General features: G+C 27.4%; 1 protein-coding gene across 2 annotated transcripts in view; it reads left to right on the forward strand.

Moving 5' to 3' along the window:
* The window catches only part of LOC107448012 (atrial natriuretic peptide receptor 1), a 573,894-nt gene that overhangs the window by 171,547 nt on the left and 380,008 nt on the right, over positions 1-22,339 (forward strand). The window contains exon 1 of one of the 2 annotated variants that reach the window (XM_087159149.1): positions 13,505-15,028. The exons of the other annotated variant lie outside the window; for it this stretch is intronic. Coding sequence (XP_087015275.1) covers positions 14,341-15,028 — 688 coding nt within the window. The 5' untranslated portion in view covers positions 13,505-14,340. Of the gene's footprint in view, positions 1-13,504; positions 15,029-22,339 lie in introns of those variants that run through there. 2 annotated transcript variants of the gene reach the window in all.

Genomic DNA, 22,339 nt, shown 5'->3' on the forward strand with positions numbered 1-22,339 from the left:
CATAATAATGAAATAAAAAGAAAGTATCCGTTACATTGATCTGGAAGAGAAGAAATAAATATTTTATGTTCGTTTAAAAAGATTAAGTTTTTGATTTATTTTAAAAGTAATTCTTCCATTAATAAAAATAAGCTTAAGTAATGAAGGATATTTTAAAAGATAGAAAATAAATATGTGTATGCCAATTCTGGCATCACAGGCCCAAATCACGCATGAGTTTGAGCAACCCAAATTGATTACAAAGGCAAAGAAGGCCTGTGAGCACCAAGCACCAAATTCAAAACCCACAGGACTGCAGTGAAAACCAGGCTGCTGCCGGCGGTCAGAACAGAGAGTACAACAGAGATGCAACCGTCACCCTAAAATCCTTTGAGCAGTTCTCCACCTGGAATATTCAGAGAACATTACTTTATTGATTAAAAAAAAACTTTACAATAAATTTTGAATTTCAAGTTGCCAGTTGGCGACTCATAAACACACAGGAGAATAACAAAATCATATTTTACAGAACTGAGATTCTTCGGAATTCAACGGCTTTTATCAATGCTTCTGACTGTCGGGAATTCTGTCTACTTACATTATGTATACTGGAGCAAGATTTCTCTAGAACGCTGTGGTTCAAGAGTAGTTCCGTGCAGTAGTTTTGCTTGAAAATTTGTAATTAGAAGAGCATTTACGATTTTTTTCCCTCTGTTATGTCCTGTCTCTCCATTGTTCCAACAGATCTTAGCATTTTTGCAGTCTTTGCGGAGTTGACCTCTAATAATCTATTTAAATGTAACAACTGCATTATTACACCCTTTATACATTTGTTTATAATCGCATTCAATTATTCCAATTTAAAAGAATTTTTTTAAAAGAAGCATATGTACGTTACGATCAAAATTAGGATAATTTAATTGAAGCATTACTTAAGGGGTTACAGTGCCCAAAATTTGAAAGTTGTAAACATTTTTCAATATAGTCATCTCTGAATCTGCATTATTTAAAAAGGTATGAGTTAATTTAGGTAAAACGGTAGGTGAGTTAATTTAGATAAATATAGGTCCACTAAAAAAATTTTTTTTTTTGCTTCCTCACAAAGTTGATTATTTTGTCCTTACATGCCATTTGAATATCTGAGAATTTCTTCGTTTGAATAGAAAGCTTCAAAGTAATTTTTTTCTTCAAATCCCATAATGTTTAAACAGTGTCTTAAATCAGTGTTTTAAAAGTTATTAAAATTTTCCAGGCATGTTATACATGCGTGTTGATTGTTTCCTTCTTCATTTCACAAATAGCCGGCCACAGAAAGTAAACTAAACAATGAGTAAGAAAGCAAAAAAAGATACGTAATAGGGATCATTGCAATAATTGATAAAAATCAAACTATTAAAATTTTACAAAAAATTGAAGTATTTTGAAATTTTTAAAGCTAAAAAGGCATTATTACTTAATTTCGAAAACAAATTTCAAATTTTCTGTTCAGTATTCTTGTAATTCATGCAAAAAATTATTCATTTTACTTTCATTATTGCCCTGTGGGTACAGAGATCTTCTAATTAACACAATTTCAATGAAAAAAGATGAGGAAAAACTATTTCATTTATAAAAAAAAATACACCTAAGCATTTTTCTTATCTAATTTAAATAAACGTAGAATATGTGACTAATATACACCTTTCATTTCGTAAGTAAATTATTTCTCCTTAAGTGTAGGGAAAATGTTCCCACAATACTTTCATATTTTGGCTTAATTACATTTACTATTCTGTAAGTCCCATACCTTTCTAAATGCCATTCACATAAAGCATAACAAGAAATACATGTGGACCGTTATAGGTTTATGTGTATTTTATGTCGAGTTTTACCATTAATATTTTTCCATTACTTACTCTATGGATGTTTTGGCGGCTGTCTTCTTTTTCGTTTACCACTGTCACGTGTGACTGCACTAAGAACAAAATTATTTTCTTTGATCAAGCCAACTGTGGCATTTTTTCAATATTTATATGTTTATAAATATAGTATTAATCTGGCGTCTTTTTGATGCATTCTTGTTTATTTTTGGCATTTTAGCTGAGCAGAAGTTAAATCTTACAAATTTGCACAAACTCTTTTTTGTAATTTACGACTATACAACGTTATGCTACATGTTTTATTCTTTTATTAGTTTGCATGCATCAGTTAAAATCTTTAAAAGTATAAATACCATCAAGCTGCACGTTTATCATTTAGCATTTGAAATGGAAAAAAGTTTAAAGTTTATCAATGAAGTAAATATTGCCAATGACTTAACTTTATTGAACTCGTTTTCTCTTTAACCACTCTGTGCTGCTCTCGAGATCATTCATTAAGTCTAATTTGCCTGTTCAGATCAATACTTCTCAGAAGTGAGAAGGCCTCAGCACGGGTTACCATGAACACGAAATTCGATTCTATAGTAGTCCAAATGTTTATGTTCGTTACTTTAGACTACTAAATTGATACGTGCTGAGGCTTTTTCTCTCATCTAGGGGGTACTTCAAAATGTGATAAAAGTGAATCCATCAAACTTCCAGATCTACTTATTTGTGATTCCAAATTTTTCAAAACTTTCTTTTTTTCTCAGAAAACCACCACAAGAACAAGATTATTTAAATGCAAAGAAGTAAAACGTGAGATTTCAAGGAGTGCGGATTTAATAAAAAATTAAATAATTAAATAACAAACAACAAAGCAGTTTGGCTGAAGAGTTTTGCGCGTCTGTATTTTTGTTAATAATATTTTTTATTATATAATAATAGGTTTATTGACTCCAATATGCGATGCTGCTTAGTATTATTATATATTTGCCGTTACGTATCTTTAACCATTATTAATGAATAGCATATTTTAGTGATTTATACCTGTTCATGTGGGACATATATATGAGCTCTCAAAAACGCACTGCTCACACAACGATTTCAGAAGAATCAGGAAGTCAAGAAAAATCGAATTTTAGAATTTTGTGTTGAAAATTTTATTGCTTTATTGTATTATTTTTGAATTGTTTTTAAAACAAATTGTAAAAAAAAAAAAAATATCGAAAAAAAGTTTATGCAACACACTGACGCAACACGCATACATTTGTGTGCAGCTTTATACAGATTATTTGTAAAATTATTGCAAATTTATGAAAATTTCGTTTTTTATATGAAAATGGAAGATGGTTTTCTTATATTGAGAATATATTTTATAGAATTACTTATTTTCTATTCTGGACCAATATCTTTTGCCTTGTGTCTGGCAGTAGCATGATTCCAAGCTCATAATATTTTTGTTCTTTGCTGGCGAAAAACTGTTCCAGATGATTTTTGACCTTCACATTTCAAGTAGGGATTCTGCCATCGAGAAAATATTTCAAGAGACTGAAACATTGTTGTCGGCAACCCATTTCTCGTAGTAATACGCTTCTCGTAATAATTCTCTGTAATAATACACTTCTCGTAATAATTATCAGTAATAATATGCTTCTCGTAATAATTATCAGTAATAATACGCTTCTCGTAATAATTATCAGTAATAATACGCTTCAAAAATCACTAAATTTCTAAACCAATGAGAAACAAATAACAAACGTTAACAGGATGACTCTAACTTTCCCTCTGTACAATTATGAGGAACACATATGTGGAGTGTGAGATTAAATCTAGGCATTCCAAATGATCATGAACGGTCGAATTCGATAAACTTAATCTCGGAGCAATATCAAAGGTTATTTACCGCTTTGTATCAATCAATACCTTTCTTGTGCTTTCGTCAGCATTTACTGGTCTACCAGAACTTGGTGCATCTTCAACATCAAAACTGCTGAATTGAAATTTAGCAAATAAGTTTAGAAATTGCCATTCTGTCAATTTTTATTCTGTCAATCAAATATATCTTCTCCATATATTCGATTTTTTTTCTAGTTTGAATAACTATTTTTAACTTTTTTGATAGTAAAAAAGTTAAAAATGTCATAAATGTCGTCTTACACTTCCTATATTTAAAAGAGCTCCAACCAAAAACTACTACGTAGAATCAATCGAACTTTTTCACAAGTAAATTTTCTTATATCAGCTTTGAAAATATATAATATATAAATATATAAATGATTATATGACTGAAGAGTGGTTAGTTGAAGAGTGGTGAAGTTGGTTGTAAAAGAATACTATGAAATGCTCTGTTGACAAAAAATTGAATAACTTTCCGAACAGCCCAATATTAAAGCGCATGCGCATGTAGTACAAAAAAATAAATATATCCGTGTCAAAATATCTCACAGCGAAATATGTTTTCAGTAAATTTAAAACGGAATATGTTTTTAAAAGTTCTTAAAAAAATAAAGATCTTCATAATAAGCCATACTGATGCATATTATACCCAGCATCTGCCTTTTAAGACTTCATCAGCCCCCATTCTGCTATCGTTATATTTCCTTTATGACGTCGTAAATCAAACTTATGACAGCTTTTGTAGTCGAAAGATGCAGACAGTTCATCTCAGCCATGGTTATAAAAGGCAATTTGCTCTTTAGTGGATGTCTTTTGGCTATTTTCCATTAGCCTAAATGCACATTTTATGAATTAAACTTGAAAGAGGTAGGATTTATTCATGGCACTACGTGTGCGATTTTATTTTCCTCTTAGCATCATTTAAGTTTAATTCAAAATAATTATGAGATCATGGCACTCGAAGTTTAGAGTTTGCTAGTTTGTGAAATGTTCATAAATTTGGCAGGTTACGAATGTCAAAGTAGTGTAAATCTATTTTCACTTTATGCGCAGTCTATGCAATAGGATGCGCATAAATATATACCAAACATATACATATTCCATGGGAGAGCCATTACTTGTCTTTTCGGATAAAAATTAAGTGAAACTAGTGGTTCGATTTCATACAACTAGCTATCTATTATTGGAAAAAAGAATGTATGTTTGTAAGAGAATGTAAGAAGTGTAATTCTATTTTCATTTTATGCATAGTCTACGCCACAGAATATGCATAAGTATACACTATAATGTAAATTATAGTGTACACTATAATTTACATTAAAGTGTATAATTATATACTCTATGAAGTAAATTATGCCAAAAATGCGGCCTTTCACTTTCCATATTTGGTGGCTGGGTGGCGCAGTTGGTTTGTCGTCGGCCTTCTGAGCTCAAGTCTGCGGGTTCAATCCCCGGCCCAGATACAGGATTTTCGGGATGCAGAAAATCCTCAGCGCCCATGTCGTATGATTATGCACCATGTAAAAGATCTCTGGAGTGCCTTATTGGCTCTTGGCATTTCCTGCAAAATTAAATTCCTAGTGCACTTTAGCATCCGAATAGAGTTTCGGTGCTGCCATCTGATCAACATGACTAACGGTATCTTACCCATTGAGACCCATTGACGGTATCTTACCCATTGACCAACGGTATCTTACCCACCCTCTTGAGAACGCACTAGGTCTGCTCATCGGCAAGACCGATTGTGCAGCTCATTGGAAATAAAAAAAAATTTCCATATTTAAAAATGGTACCAGCTGAAAACTATATTGTGTAGAATAGAACTCAATGTAACTTATTCACGAGCAAGCATTGCTATATCAGATGCCGAATTATTTAATGATTACATCTTTTAAATATGAGTTGGGTGAGAAAAAATACTGTAAAGTCTTTGGTGTGGAGAAACCGAAATTACTTTCGAAATAACCCAATATTTTTAAATTTTTAAACTGAGATTCTGAGAATGGTATATGACGCATCGAGTAAAAATAACAGTGATGAACCCAAAATTTCTAAAAGTTAACTTATCAATCCGAATAATATTTTCCTTTTTTCGATTCACCACGTCTGCAATTTTTCATAAACCACATACACATGTCAAACACCGCATCATTTGCCATTATCTAGTTGACGAAAAGTTAAATTTATATGTAATTATGCTTTTTTGCTAGATTTTCCAAATGGATTATCCAGATTTCTTTAAGTAAAATACATGCATCCCTACAGTGTAACATTTATTTAACATTATATGAAATATTTATTTTAAGAGGCAATGAAAATGCTTATCCTAAATCCTTTTTATTCTCTTTTTCATCTTAATACTTTCTTTCAGATAAGCTGATATTGTTTTCTGTGATAAATATGCCAGCTATCTTAATCTTAGAAGGGTATATTTTCCACCCTAATCCATCATAACTACTCTATTTAAGCATATGATTTAATATGAGAAAAAATGCCTTTTTTTCGTCTATATGAATAGATTTATTTACTTATCGGTACATAATATCAGAGAAACATAATACTTTAAGTACCGAATAAATTTATCGAAACATTGAACATAGTGATTTGCTTTTTTTCTTGATATATATCTGAATATTGGTGTAACTAATCACGTAATATTTCTTTTGTCTGTGTACTATTTAAATGATTTTTGTAAAGGCATTCATTAACTTTTATGCCTTTTTATTCTTTATTGTATATAAAATTGGTGCTTTTGTTCATTATTTGATAACTGCTACTTGTATTGCTATTTAAACTCAAAATCAAATATGAACATTTTCAAACAAATACAAGGATTAAAACAACATTTTCTTAGTAGTTGTAATATAGCTTTCTAAGTTTTATTTCTGATTTAGCTTTATTTATTTAAATATAAAATGCAGTTTATTTACATATGAGGTAGAAATTTGGCTAGTATTGAACTAAATTGTAAATTGTATTTGAATGAGTTTGTTTTATAATATAGTTTAAAATTGTATGAAATACGCGTATATAACTTAAAAATTTGCAATTGTTATAAATTAAATATTATAAACAATTATGAACTATGAAAATAGTATTTTTAATGGAAGTATATTTTAATAAACTAATTTTATAATTCGGGACATTTTTTTCACTGATTTGAACAGTTTTAGATGTATAACGAATTCCACAAATTAAAATTGACAGTAAGGGCCTCAAACATTCGACTGTTCTCCTCAATGATATTATTAAGACCATATGTTGGAAATTTCGGTTATTTTCCAGAATTTGAGAAAAAAAACCTGAACTCATAAGAAAAATAAGTTCTTTAAAATAATAATAGTTTTAGCTTAAAAAATCATCTAAACTGAATAATTAGAATATATATGTTCCTGACAAATAAATTTATTACATGAAGCCCCGATTATGAGATCCATAGTTGTTCAAGTATTAGGTTGTTAATTTTTTGCACTGTACTTTAGCAGAATTAAATATTTAGTAGACTTAATAAATATATATAGTAGAAAACACTACAGAATAATGTAACAGAATAATGCAATAGAATAATATATTATAATGCAGAATAGTAGAACATACTTTATGCCTGAATTGATAAAATTTCTATTAAATACCGTTAAAAATAGTATGAAGAATTGCTCATCGGGAATGACTTGAAAATGTTGTGTACTGTATAAAAAAATAAAGTTTCGTTCTTCAAACTTAAAACTAAACTATTCGATGCGATTTAAAACTAAACTATTCGATATGATTTAAAACTTTCATATATCTCGCCAATTATTTATATAGTTGGCTCCATTTCATGCATAGTAAAAAGCAAATAAAACGATGACAATATTTAAACAAACCCAGACGAATATTTACTTTCTGAATTCCCTGACACATAAAAATGCATAAATAAGAATTAAAGAGACAGTTTTTCTCTAAAAGTCTCAGATCTCTTGAAATTTCTTGACTGTATCTATCAAAAAATGTTGACAATTCCCAGTAGAGAAACTTTATTTTTTAGTTCCATCATAAAGAACATCCCTTCCTCTGTCAGAAATCAAGAAACAGAAAAGTCAATAAACAATAAGAAAAAAGGTGTTATCAGATTTGATAGTACTTGATTTTTCCAAAAAAGTCCAATTGTGTTTTTCACAATGGAGATTGAAGTTTTGTACTTTTAAAAGCTTCTTAAAAATAACTAAATAAATCAATGCATGAAAGATTTAAATCTGAAAAAATATTTACTTTTCATGTGTATTAGTTTATTATTCCCTAAAACATGCCTTTCTTATTACTATGTTTTTAATTACTCCTTCACGTATGTGTGACAGTGGAATTTTGACGATTTTTCATCGTGCCAGAATTTTGAGTTTTGTACAATTATTATAGTGTTATAATTTGACTCGATCTAGTGAATTATAACAGTGTTATAATTTGCTGTAACCTTAATAAAGTAAAGTGTAATTTAATTCTTTCTACACTGTAAAAAATGGATGATTAAAGTACTACTTCTTCGTTCTCATTGTCGTTTTTGGCGAAAATGTTTCCTTGTTTATACTCAGAGCTAACATAACTGTCGTCACATTTTGAGGATACGGATTTCGTCCACAGTAAAAAATATTTTACTATTCTATTTTTCAAAAAAAAAAAAGAAAATCGCAGTGATTTTGATGCATGAAACTTTTCTAATAATAATTTTCTTGAGAACACCACATAGCCGGGTGATTGTCACCTCAATAACGCAAGAAAGACGAATAAACCACAGGGAAAACTTGCACAAAAGTTCGAAGCGTGATTCGATCCTTCTGATATCAGGACCACTATACAAGCCGAAGCACCCTAATCCTTGAACACGCCGGCTGGCCTATTTTGTCACGTTATTTTCGATTGTCTAGTCTTCATTATAGTTTAGTCAATGTAGCTAACAATCTCCCGTAATGCCCCGAAATGAGGTTTAGATTTGAGGAAACATTTCCATCATATATTTGAAAGTTTCCGTTTCGAACAAAATTACGTGATTTTGGGACGAACTAATTCACAAAATTAGCGAAATATAGTTCAGGGAAAGATAAATCGTCGAAAGTGTGAGTTTTATTTCTGGGAGTGTAATATTGTTTAACGTCAAACAATACTTAAAATTAACACCATTTAGTACCGTATCATCTAATTTGCATAGTATTATAGTAAAACGTACCAATATTTTTTAATTCAAAATGTTGAAATCGGCATTCATTGCAATCATGAGATATATTAGAGAGGAATATATTCTTAAAAATATCATGATGATGATAAGTTTTATTCAATAAATTTTATTAGATGATAAGCTTTAGGCACTTTTGATATATTAGAAAGCAAATGGTGTATAATTAATACACTTTAACTTTATTTACGTTTAGATTTTAATCTCCAAATATTCTAGTTGTTTAATGAACTGTTTTGTTAGGAAAGGAAATACTTTGATTGGATGCAGGAATAAATCTTTGAATTGCTTTCTAAATCTCTAATTTCTGTAGTTTCCTGAAACTGTTTTGAACTTTGATACTCAATCTTTATCAAATCATGCAAATCTGTTAGCATTTTGCAAAACTATCTGTAATTACCGAGGAGAACTCAGTTCAATACAATAACAGGAAATATTTACGTTTCGTGATGAATTATGTTAGATTTCATCGAAGATGTTTTGTAATACTTTAGAAAAGTTTCCCAGTAGAAAACTGAGAAACTATTTTACTCGAGACTTTCAATAATATTTTAATAAAGTGGTTTAGTTGGTATTCATTTAAAATTTAAACGATTTAGTTCATTGTTAATTTTGAGAAAATATTTAATAACTTCTAATCTTAATTTTATGGACATGCATTAAATGAGAATAACTAGATTTAGCTCTTCCATTAAATACATTTTGCTCTTTCATTAAATATATTGAACATTAAATAATATTTCGCGACTTTAAAAATAGTTCGTAAATTACTGGTAAAAACTTATAAAACAAAAAATAATGAATCTAAATGACATAAATGACCGAAAATTTTTCTCGAAGCTTTTTTCTCAAAAACAGTGATTAGGCCTGCTTATGGGTTAGTTAAGGACCATATTTCGGTACAATCACAATTTTCCTGTACAAATATTCTTTCGCCTTTTTCAATTATTTGTTAGCCTTTATTTTTGCCAAGTATTATACTTACAAGCAATCTGTACTGTTATCCCACAAGTGTGATATTATGTATTGTTGACTTTAAATAAAAATTTTCTTGTTATGGAATACCAGTGTTATTATGATAAATGAAAAATTGGTTGGAAACTATAGCGCAAATAAAGTTTTTAAACTTAATTTTAAGAAAACCTGATACTGGGGTTACATTTTATCTATTTCAAGTTTTTGATACAAATTTTTTAACTCAATAACCTTAAACTCGATTTCTTGATAAGAAATTGTGTAAAGTACACTTTTCCTTAACCATAATTTACCTCCGTATTTTTTTAAGAGTGAAAAAAAAATCTTAATTCTAAATGTCAGAAAAATTTAAAAAAATTGTCAATTTAATTAAATGCTGAAAAACTTTAAAAAATTAGTTGTTGAAAATGTTGAAAAAATTAAAAAAACGAAACATTTTTTTTAATATTAAAAACAGCGATAATTCAGCATAACAATTGAGTATATTTTGTCTGCTAGACATTTCGCGAGCTGAATATTTTTAGGTGGATATACAAAAACCTATGCAGAAATACGAAGGACAAGTATTTGGTAGTAATCTTGTCGATATAATTATGAACTTAGCTTAAAAGTTATTTTATTTCTTTTATAATTAAAATTAAACTTTCAAACTTCTACCGGAAACATTAGCTTATTTGCTTCTGAGTCTCATTTTATTCATATCACATGAAGGAAAAACATTCTGGTAAATTTACCGAACTGTATGGTAATGGCAATAAACCGAAATATATGACAATAAACCGAAATATATGACAATAAACCGAAATATATGGCATTTAAATTATGCATTAATAATTTTTCTGTTCAAATGTTAGCGATTTATTGAAAACCCTGGTTTTCAAAATTATAGCTCTCATCACCACATAAAAATACAAAATTGAGAAGTAAGTTTAACTGAATAAATGTTTTTGTGCCATACTAAGTTTTCATGCCATGTCATGATAAAACTATGAAACTTTACCACATTTACTAAGTTTTATCACACATTATAAAGCAATATTTTATTGTTAAGTTTTAGAAATTTACTACCAAAACTGTTCGGTATGAATTACTGAACTATTTGTTGAAACACATTTTGCTGGAAACACGGTAAATCTTACCATATTTTGGTAGTTTTTAAGAGCAACACCAGTATTCTTTAATATTCCTTGGAAAACTTATTTCAATAACTAGACTATCCAGATTTTGACTGAAATACAGGGAAAAAAATACAGAAATACAGAAATTTAAAATTAAAAAAAATATAGAAATGTTCTATTTCGGCTCCTATGCATCCCTAAATTTCCTCGATTGTCGTAACAATGATAATATAGGTTGTCTTTATTTTAAGAGAATTTTATTTAAACGTTAAGTTAAAATTTAAATATGCACTTTTGAATAAATTTAAAAAATAAATTAAAAAGCTATAATTATTTAATATATAAATAAAACAATAATTATAATAATTACTTTTGCTATTTATATACAAAAATGATTTAAACTACAGAAAATAGTTCATTGTGAATTAAGTGCGAAGATAATGCTGCAGGTAAATTGTAGATTATTTCTAGTTTCTAAGTAAAAGTTAATTAGTTAAAAAGCTTATTAGTGCATCGATTCTGTTAAAGTTAAAGTCACGTAATTTTTATTTTCATAGCTTTAAGCTTCGTGCTTTTAATTGTATCGTACCTCAAAACTAAAATGAGAATTTTATTTTCATTAACAGGAGAAAGGACATTTAAATAGTTTCTGTACTGTAGCTTACATTTATGCGATAACGCTGCAAGTTTATTTAAACATGCAATTTGAATTGTTTAACTTAATATATTTTGTAAAAGCTTTTTGACAAATTGCAGTCTTCGTAGCTATAACTTTATTCTATTGCACGATAAAACCGATTCATTTAGGAGTTGAATATCCTTTAAAGGACGAAAACCAATTATATTTTTCTTTTTTTATTGAAAAAAAAAAGATAATTTTATTATAATTCTTATTCTAACTGCAAAATTAAATTTTTGAGATACTTAAATTTTTTTTCGTTTAAATCATTAAAATTGACTCGATGACAGTCGTTGATTAAAATTGAGTGATTAATACACCATTAAAGGATAAGATAAATAAACTCTATATAATAATAAACCTTTAAGAAATGCACAATAATCTTGATTGGATTTGAAGTGCATGGTAGTAGCATTTCATTATTGTAGAAAATTTTCCATGTTAATCGGCAATAATGTGCTATGAACTGGTATCTAAATAATTTCGTAGCGTATATTTAATGATAATAATGATTTTTTTTATAATCTCAAATGATAAAGAAAAGGTAAACGAGAACAAGTTAATATAAATTTGGAAAACATCGGCAAATGTTTTAAATTTAAAAGTAATTAAAATATTCTACACATTTTAATAATCTTATTGAAATGTTTTTTTATGATTGTTTGCAATTATATTAGTAATTGTTCTGGCAGTTTAAAATTGTCTGGTTATTTCTCAAAGCCTTTTTCGAGGGAATTAAAATGTAGAATTGTCTTCCAGGTTAGTTTCAAAATTACAAAGCTACAGAGTTGTACTTAAGATGTGCGTTTAGCAAGCTTCAATGATGCTAATTTTTTTTAGTGGTACAGCCAGATTCTACTTTTTAAAAATATTTTGTAAAAATTATATTTCTATGAAATCGCACGTTTTTATCTATAACTATGGTTTTCATCAATTAATTTTTGTATTTTCGAACCTATAACAAGAGCCACATAACGACGGAAAAAGATGATTACTTGAAAACTTCCCCTTGAAAGTTTGCGAACTGCTGAAAAAAAAAAACAGATGATCCAAACAAACATCCCGATAGACTTTCGCTTTTTTTCACATGAAATAGAAAAGGACTATGTCAAAAAGTCTCTTTGAAATAGTATTAGAAGATAAAAGAAAAAAAAATTCACATTTCAACATATCTAACAAAATCAATGTACAATGCACAAAAGAAAAAAAAATCTATTACTTGGCATTTTTTTATGCATATTTCATGTGTGTTGACCATTTTATTAAATATTCTTGTGAAGCGAAAACTCTTTTCAGATAAACTTTCAACTACGAATAGGAAACTTAATGACGTAATTTGGATTTGTTTAAAATATTCAGTCTGCGAGAAAAAATTATTAAATTTGAAATGTAGTACAAAAAAATAAAAAGCTAAAAAACCCAAACAAGACAAGTTAGATAAAAAAAAACAACTTAATATTGTACGAAAATGGTATAATGAATATTTAATTTTAAAAAAAGCATGATTTTATTAAAACTAAAAGTGATTTATTAACAAAGATGAAGATCTTTCATGTAAATAAAAATGAAACAGTTGTCTTTCTTTTTAATTAATGATTAAGTTAAGAAATGAAAGACTTTTATAAGAAAATTACGGCTCAAATGAAGAATTTTGTGAATTCAGATGTTGAAACAAAGTTCTACGACTAACTTAGAGAATATCAAAACAAATTGAAAATGCTTAAAATGCTCTCTTATATCTTTTAGTGTACAGCAACTTTATTCAAAGCATTTCAAATGCTTCAAGAAAATCTTCGTTGTCCTCAGAATAGGAGAAGCAACATCTGAGTTAGATGCATAAGTTGTGTCTTGGCGAACGCCAACGCTATTCTATCCGCCAAGCCCAAAACTCCTGTTTTTCCCGGGATAGTTCCCAACTTATTCGGGAACACGCGGCCAAGACTAAAGCATAGTGCGTTTCTCTTGATTTGTTGAAGTCTCGCTTAGAAAGGATGGTGTTTACATTGCAAACTTCTCACTGTTAAATAATTTAGACTCTATGAAAGAGATTTTATAGTTCAGATATCCAGAAGAGTAAATGTTTTAACGCTGATTTTTATTTCATTTTTCCATTTTATCCCGAATTATATTTGAATGATTAGAAAATAATTTTATTTTTGAACTTTCTTAACTGTAAGCACTGGCACAATTTTTTGAACTACTTAATATATGTTGTGAGAAGATAACTGGCATAAAAGTTGATATTTAATACGATTTTATATCGGTTTTTCATACGATAGTATCTTAAAAAGAGCATTTATGCTGTAATCAGTACAAATCTCGAAGAAACTGAAATATTGCATATAGCAAATTTATATCGAGTTTTTTGTGACTGTGAAAACATTAGGACAATATTTGGAACAAACATTTAGTTTAATTAAGGAAGTGATGAAATTTGAAATGCAACTAACTCTTGATTGACACGATGCTCGATGATTCTACATATCTAGTCTCACATATATGGACCACAAGCTTACCGTACTTTTCTCACTCACGCATTATTAGTTGCACTTTAATCAACCAATAACTATATAACGTGTCGTATGAACCAAACATTCGCCACTTGATTGATTTTGAGCCCATGATTTAGTCACTTATTCATTCCAAATGGCGTATCTAACATCTTATCTTTTTATATATTTATACATGATATGCATATTTGCGTGTTTAGTTCTAACCGAGCCAAATGCTCAAAACATGGAACCAGTAAGACTGGCAGTTTTGGCCCCGGATGACGATTCCATGCCATTCTCTTTACACAAGGTACTTCCTGCTGTGATTTATGCTGTACGAACACTTCTACGACAAGGCGAGAGACCGATGGAAGTTTTGTACCGGGATACGCAATGTTCATCTACATATGGCCCCTTGGCTACATTTTCATTATACAATTCTGGTTTAGCTGATATATTCTTGGGACCTTTATGCCCATACGTTTTGGCGCCAGTAGCACGATATACTTCTGTATGGGGATTACCAATACTTACAGCGGGTGGACAAAATGATAACTTTGATCATAAACTGCCCCATTACAAGCTTTTAACCAGAATGAATGGCTCTTATTCTCAAATTGGCACTATTGTATTGCAAGTTTTACAGAAATTCGATTGGAAAGTAGTAGCACTTCTATTTCATAACTATGAAGACCGAACTAAAGGAAATTCGAATTGTTATTTCACGCTAGGCGCTGTCTTTACAGCACTCGGGAAGAAGTCTTTTCATCGTGGCTTTGATGAGTTAAGTCCTAATACGGATTATATAAAACTCTTGAAAGAAGTATCTCTTCATTCCAGAGGTATGTACTTTTTTTAATTTTCGTTACAATGAACTATAAACGTTATGTGATAAATTACAAAAACAAACAAATAATAATCATTAATAAATTATTAAAATCATGAAATTTTTAAAAGTAATTTAAAAATTAATTAAAATATTTAAAAACTGTTTAAATTAAAAAAAATTATTATTTAAATAGTGTAGCTAATTTTTAAAATTGTAATAATTTGTTTTTAAAAATAAATTATTATATTTATTTTTTAACTTTAAACATTTATTATTTTTTTTTAGTTCAAACAGTCTCCGTACAAAATATAGCGATTGAATGACTGCTCATGAATCATGAATATTAACAAACTTATATACAATAGCGTAATTTGCCACTATTCAGTCTTACATACAGTATATATATATATATATATATATATATATATATATATATATATATATATATATATATATATACATAGAATTTTGAACGGTGTGTTCAGAAACTATGAGAATAGGGATAGTAATAGAGGGATATGATTCACACAGGGTTAATTCTAATATATGATTTAGTGATTTGTCTCAGCTGCACCTTACAATTTTGAAGCCACTTGACACGCATTATATATTATATGAAGTTTCTTTCTTGATTAGCTAAAATAACATAGCAATAAACTATATAGTAAAACAAAAAAAAATGAAGTAGCTTTTATTGCTGAAACATTTTATAAATCAGTTTCGGGCAAACTCTAAAAGTGCACTTTCGAAAACCATTGAAAAGTTGTTAAAAAAAGCAAAATGGTATGACTATGACAAATTTCGTTAAACTGTAACAATATTTAATTTTTTCATTTTAAAACTAATTAATGTCAGCGATATTTGTAAGGGCTTTAAGAAGCATAGATTTCAAATTACCTAACTATTAAAATCCATTATTTATAGCTTAGATGTATCCAAGTTGAATTTCTATAAAGTTGATTTGCATGCCTCTTTTATCATATTTTATAAATCATAATATATTTAATAAATATATTTGAAAATTTTTTACTGATTTTACTGATTTGTTCTATTTAATGTATGAAATAACGTTTTAATTTTACCAAAAAATGCAATCAATTTTGCGATCTTTCAAAATCATATCAACTATATTTTATATTTAGTTTATTTGCGAAGAAAAAGAGCACTACTTACTTATGAACTTAAGCAGAACGATGTAAATTACGCACTTGAATTTTCTCAGTGTAGTAATTTGATAAAAAAAGCTTTTAAACCATGGCTTTAAACTCTAAAATTATTTTTAAAAAAGAAATATTCCGAGTTAGTCTATTTTTTATATATGGTTAACAATTCACGTCTTGTAATTCACATTGATAAATTACCTAAACTTTTCTAAAATACAAAAATAATTTATTCCTCTATATTTAGATTTTCCCATTGCGGAGCTAAAAATTTCAAAATTATCACTTTATAGCATATTAATGTTAACATATCCATTTTAAATTTGATTTCGAATTTGCTAATAAATTTCATATTTAACCTATCAGATGTGGTACAGAAAATATCTACGTTTTTAAATCAGATACTATGTCTCGCCTGAAACACGATATACTTTATTACTTTTTAAAAGATAAATTTAGGAAAATACAGGAATTTTAAATTAAATATTTATTCTACGTAAAGTAAAACATTTTTTTAAAGAAATTTACGAGATATTACCAAAATCAGTCAAATAGAGAAGAGAAAGAATGGAAATAAATTCAAATATAAAATATGAAAAAGAACTTGAAGGTACGACTCTTATTAAACGTTTCACTTTTACTTAAAATGCTTATTGACTGACTTTAAGAAAAAATAAATAACATTTGAAACTTAAAATAACACAATATTAAATGATGTTAACAATTTCAATCATTTTTTAATTAAATAATAAAAAAAATAAATTATTAGAAAAATATTTTTTTGTGGGAAAATCGAATCTGTCCAAAAAATATTTTTACTATTTTTTCATAGAAATTATAATCTGTCTTCATAACTAGTCTTATTCAGTCTGATTTCTTAATTGAAAAATTCCTTTGTACTAATTAATTAGCATATGATTGGCTAATGCTTTAAATCAGTAGAATTACCTTTTACTGCAGTGTAAAAAATTCTAATAAAAAGAACCAGCAATCATAGTGTCGGTACTTTTTTACTGTAAAATTCATTTTTACCGGAACATGTAAGGAAGAAAACTGATATACCCCAATTTATACAGTAATACTTAGCATAAAATTATTGACTCACTCTAATTAAATATGCATTACGGTATAATAGCTTATGGGAAAAACAGATTTTATGGTATATGGATTTCACGGATGATGAAGCTGTTACTTTATACCGTAATTTAATCCAGAATTACAGTGTATGTGAAAAATCAATTATGAGATAAAAAAATCTTTTCAGATGCGTCTTTTTTGTGCTCTGTATTTGTTAATAATATTTTATTTTGTACTAATTAATTTGTACTTATAAAACGTCTAACTCTAGAGATTAATATTAAGTTTCCTCCGAACTGCGTTATTAATCGATTCGCAGAGATCGTTTAATTTTGTACAGAGAAAAAAAATTGGTAAAATTATCATACTGAATAGTATTGACATTTCTGTTAAAAAGAAATCATGAATCTGGAAAATAAAACTAAATTATGTGGTATATAAACCAATCATTTGGTAATTTTTTCATTTACATGGTAGCAGTTTTCTGGATATTCTAGTTTTGAAAATAATAGCTCTTAATACCAATCATTAAGTAAGTTACATTTAACCAAATAAATAGTTTTTATGCCATACTTTAATGTATCATGATAAAATTCGAAAATTTCATCACATTTACCAGGTTTTAAACATATTTTATTCTTAATTTTACCGAAATCATAACCAAAGCGTTTCGGTAAAAATTACCAAGGTTTTTGGGGTTCCCATATAGACAGAAACAGAACAGATTTACCATAGTCTGGTAGTTTTGACCATACCTTTTTCTTTGAGTAACAATTTTATACTAAGTGGAATTATATATATCTGAAAAAAAAGAATAGAGAATTAAAAACTAATGTATCTAATATTAATTACAAAGTATCAAAAGAATCTTCATATTTCATCATGTATAGAATATCACTCATATACAAAATGTTGGAATTTTAAATCAAAGTAGCAAGTATATGCTATTTGAACTAAAATGTAATCGAGTATTTTCTCAAAAATCATTTCAAAGTGAAAAAAAAAGATTATTTGGAAATTAATTATCTAACTATTAGTCATTCACTTATTAGAATTTACAAAGTAGACTTGTAATTTTACGAAAACTGTATAAACATGTTTTTTACAGTTAATTAAAGTAATACTCAAAATTTTAAGTAGACTTTGAATATTTTAAAAGATCCACAAGTTATAGTGTTAGAGTACTAACTATATTGCTATAATAATATATTTTTTCAAATTTGTAGACATTTGAAGACAAAACGAAAAAATTCATTACTTTTTTTAAATACGCTTAATTAACTTTTCTCTGCTGTATAACCATTTCAGTATTTGGGAATGGTTTTTGCCCCGATTATGATTTACGTATGACGTGTTTTGTTTTAAAAAACTTGGTTTATAATAAATTAATATATATTTATTATAATTTATATAATTTATATATATATTACTATAATAATTATAATAAGTTACTATAATAAGTTTATAATAATTTATAATAATTCTACGAATTAGTATTAACTACTTAATTTTTCCTAATAATTCATATGTTTAGTAAACCTATAATCTGTATTTATTTTAAAAGAGTTCTGAAATTTTAAATAAATTAAATATTCATTTTAGAAAAGCATTATTTCTTAGAATTTACCACTGAACCAAAAAAAGATTAAAAATTGTTATAATAATTTTGCCAGCACTATGCATAATAGTTTTATTCAAATCATTTGTAACATTTCTGAAGTATGTTAAAATTTAAAATATTCTCTAGTGAATTTTGTTATGAAATTCTGTAATTTTTTCGTTTCACACATCATTCCGAACTAAAAAAATTTTTCTTCCCGTATTTCAAACATTACTGAATTTTAGTCAATATTATGAAATTTTAAAAAAATGCTATTTAAGGTATAAACTTTTATTATAATATTACTCGCGGAAACGGATAATTTATGTGTTTTCAGGAAATTTGGAATTTGAGATTTTATGTTAGAGAATGTGAAATTCTTATAAATTTATAGGAAGTATGAAAGTGAATTAGGATTTATTGAATAAAATAGCGCTGATCGCTTGAGTAAAACGTGATTTGTGTTCCAAATACCATATCACTAAATATTAGCTTATTTAATAGAGAATAGTGAGACACATTTGTTACTGGATAATAATTTTACTGTATTTTAACATCATTAAATAACGCACTTTAAAATTAACACGCAATTAAACTCTTGCATTTCTGAAATTTTAAGTATTTTCATCTTTTTACGTACCATTTTAGAGATCTTATGAGATCCAGTTAAGATTAAGTAAAATAAAATATCACGTTTACTTTATTTAATTTCAAAAACGTGAGTTGATTGAAGAGTTGAAAAAAAAACATAACTTCTTTGAAAATATAATATATTACTTAACATAGTACATGCATTTCATTCTTCATTATAATCATTTTAAAAAAAATAAGAACAGAATATTGTGGAAGTGATTTTTTTCTAAATTTAATTTATTTGCGTAATTATTTATAAATACTGGGCATTTTTATCTTTATAACTGAAAACACTTAAAAATTTTATTTCCTCTTGTTAACATTAAAAATAATTGAGAAAAAAATTAAAAAAGCTTAGTACCTTCATCCTCTTTGTTGTAAAATTTATTGAGTTACAAAATGGTTTTGTTAGTTAAAATGACATTTAAAACAAACTAACAAAGTTAATGACGAAAAATAATAAGTAAGTGCTTCATATTATCATGAGTCTTAAAAATAGTTGATAGGTGTTCAGGCTTTAAAAGTAAAACTTTAAATTTATCGTACGCTGAAGATAAGTTAGAAATAATATTTTCAATTCAATCTCATACAAATTTTATTGAAATAATATTAAAAGTAATAAAGTTAGTTGCTTAGATGGCTGATTAATATCTTTTTAATTTGAATGTAAATATTTCTATATTAAGAAACACATAAGAAATTTTCCTTTTTTAAAAGTTATTTGTTTTGTGGAACTAAACTTTTTCTAAGCTAAGTTTCATTTTACTCCTTCTGGTGTCCTTTCATGGTGTTTTTGTTTAACATCAAACGCTAACAGTTTGTTCCATTGTAATATAAATTCATGAATTATGCAGGTTGATTTTAATTTAAATTAGTTAGTAGTATAGTTAGATTTTGTGGAGCAATTGTCAAAACATATCTATTGTAATTCAAATAAAATTAGTTGACATTTCTACAGGCTCTTTGTTAGTTTAGTCTTTAAAAGTATCACAGAATATAAATGGGCAGCTTTATTTAGCCGAGAATAAGTTGCATATGGTAGTGTATACGTAATCGTAACATGATGACTAGAAAAACTGTGTATAGTAGTTTTCAGATAACAGTGCAAACTTTTGAAATCTTAAAGTCTGAAATTGAACCCTGTATTCTTTCAAGTTGAGTCTTAATATCACGAAAAAAAAGTTAATAAAGTATTAAATTGAACCATGTATCCGTTTAAGTTGAGCCCTAATATCAAGTAGCAAAATTAATTACAGTTTTAAATTAAGCCTTGTACTCGTTCAAGTTGAGCCACAATATGAAGCAAAAAAATTAATATAGCTTTAAATTGAGCCATGTATCCGTTCATTTTCAGTCTTGAAATTAAGCAGCAATTTTAATAAAGTTTTAACTTGAAACATGTATCCGCTTAAGGTGACCTTTGTATCAAGCAAAAAAATTATAAAAGTTTTAAATTTAACCATGTTTAGCTTGAGTCTTAATATTAAGCAACAAAATTTCAGAACTGCGATTAAATAGTTCAACTTAGCACCGTTGATGCTATAAATCAAAATTTTCTAAAAGATTTCACGGTTTATAATTATAGTAAACTGTGAACAGTTTATAATTATGGTAACATTAAATACAAATGCTTTATGAATGTGAATGTTTCTAGAAAACATGTTTGTTTCTTATCATGTTTGTTTTATTAAATCGAGTACAGAATAGAAAAAAAAACTTTAATTTTTCGCTTAATAATACCACTTACTTTTTTGCAAATTTTATTAAAATATAGAAACAATTTAACATGCATAGTAAAAGAGTCCTGATAAGGTAAAGATAGTAAAAGAATCCTGATTAAATACTAATAAGTATGTTTCAAAAGTGTTGTGTCTTATTTATGTTCATAGAAGCTCAAGAGCTGACTATTTTCAAATAACTTAATAAATGCCCTTTAAAATATTTTGTTGACTTCTAAATGTGGCTAATTATAAGTTTAATTGCACCACACTTTCTTTATTTTGTTTTATTGACGAGCTAATTAAGTATTTGTACTGTAATGACGAGCTTTTGAATAACTTTTCATTATATTTCCTTTTTAATATTGAATCAACTAGTAACTCATAATTAGTACAACAACATATATTTTGATATTGAATTACGTTTTTTACATATTATAATTGCATTACAATTATACATACATTTTTATCTACATTTGTACTACATGCTATACATAAATAATATCTGATATTTTCATTGCAATCTTTGTAATGTTGGTATGTCTTTGTATATTTTGTATTGTGTTGTTTTGTTTTGTATAATGTGTATGTTTTTTGCATTCTGCACCTTGTGGTGCATTTTAATGCACCACAAGGTGCTAACAAGGTGCTAAATGCATTAACACATGTGGTTAATGCACTTAGCTCTTTCAAAACATTTAGATTAAACGCTCTTTTTTCCTATGTATACTCATTATACACACTTTTGCTTTATACAAAATTACTCAGATTTTATTTTGTACAAATTCACGTTTTCGTATGCTGTATTTTGATGAAGCATTTCGTATCTAAAATTCAATTTAATATTTCACAATTAAAATTCATAAAAATTTCATGAGATTTTCCAATAAACATTGATGGATTTCTAAATGAACACAAATAAGTTACAGAGTTATAATTTTGCTGGGTTCAAAAATTATCTTGATACATTTAAAAAACTGAAAACATGTTATTTTGACACATTCAAGTGACTAAGAAATACGAAAAATCAATTGTTTTAAATAAAACTAAATAGATTAAGCTGAAAAATCTACTTAATCTTTCTATTATACTTTTTAAATACCAAACGTCGAAAAGTTATTTTCTTGATTTCATGC

Source organism: Parasteatoda tepidariorum, chromosome 3 (genome assembly GCF_982258835.1).
Source record: "Parasteatoda tepidariorum strain Cologne lab strain chromosome 3, Ptep-v5.0, whole genome shotgun sequence".
In the NCBI taxonomy this organism is placed as follows: Eukaryota; Metazoa; Arthropoda; class Arachnida; order Araneae; family Theridiidae; genus Parasteatoda; species Parasteatoda tepidariorum.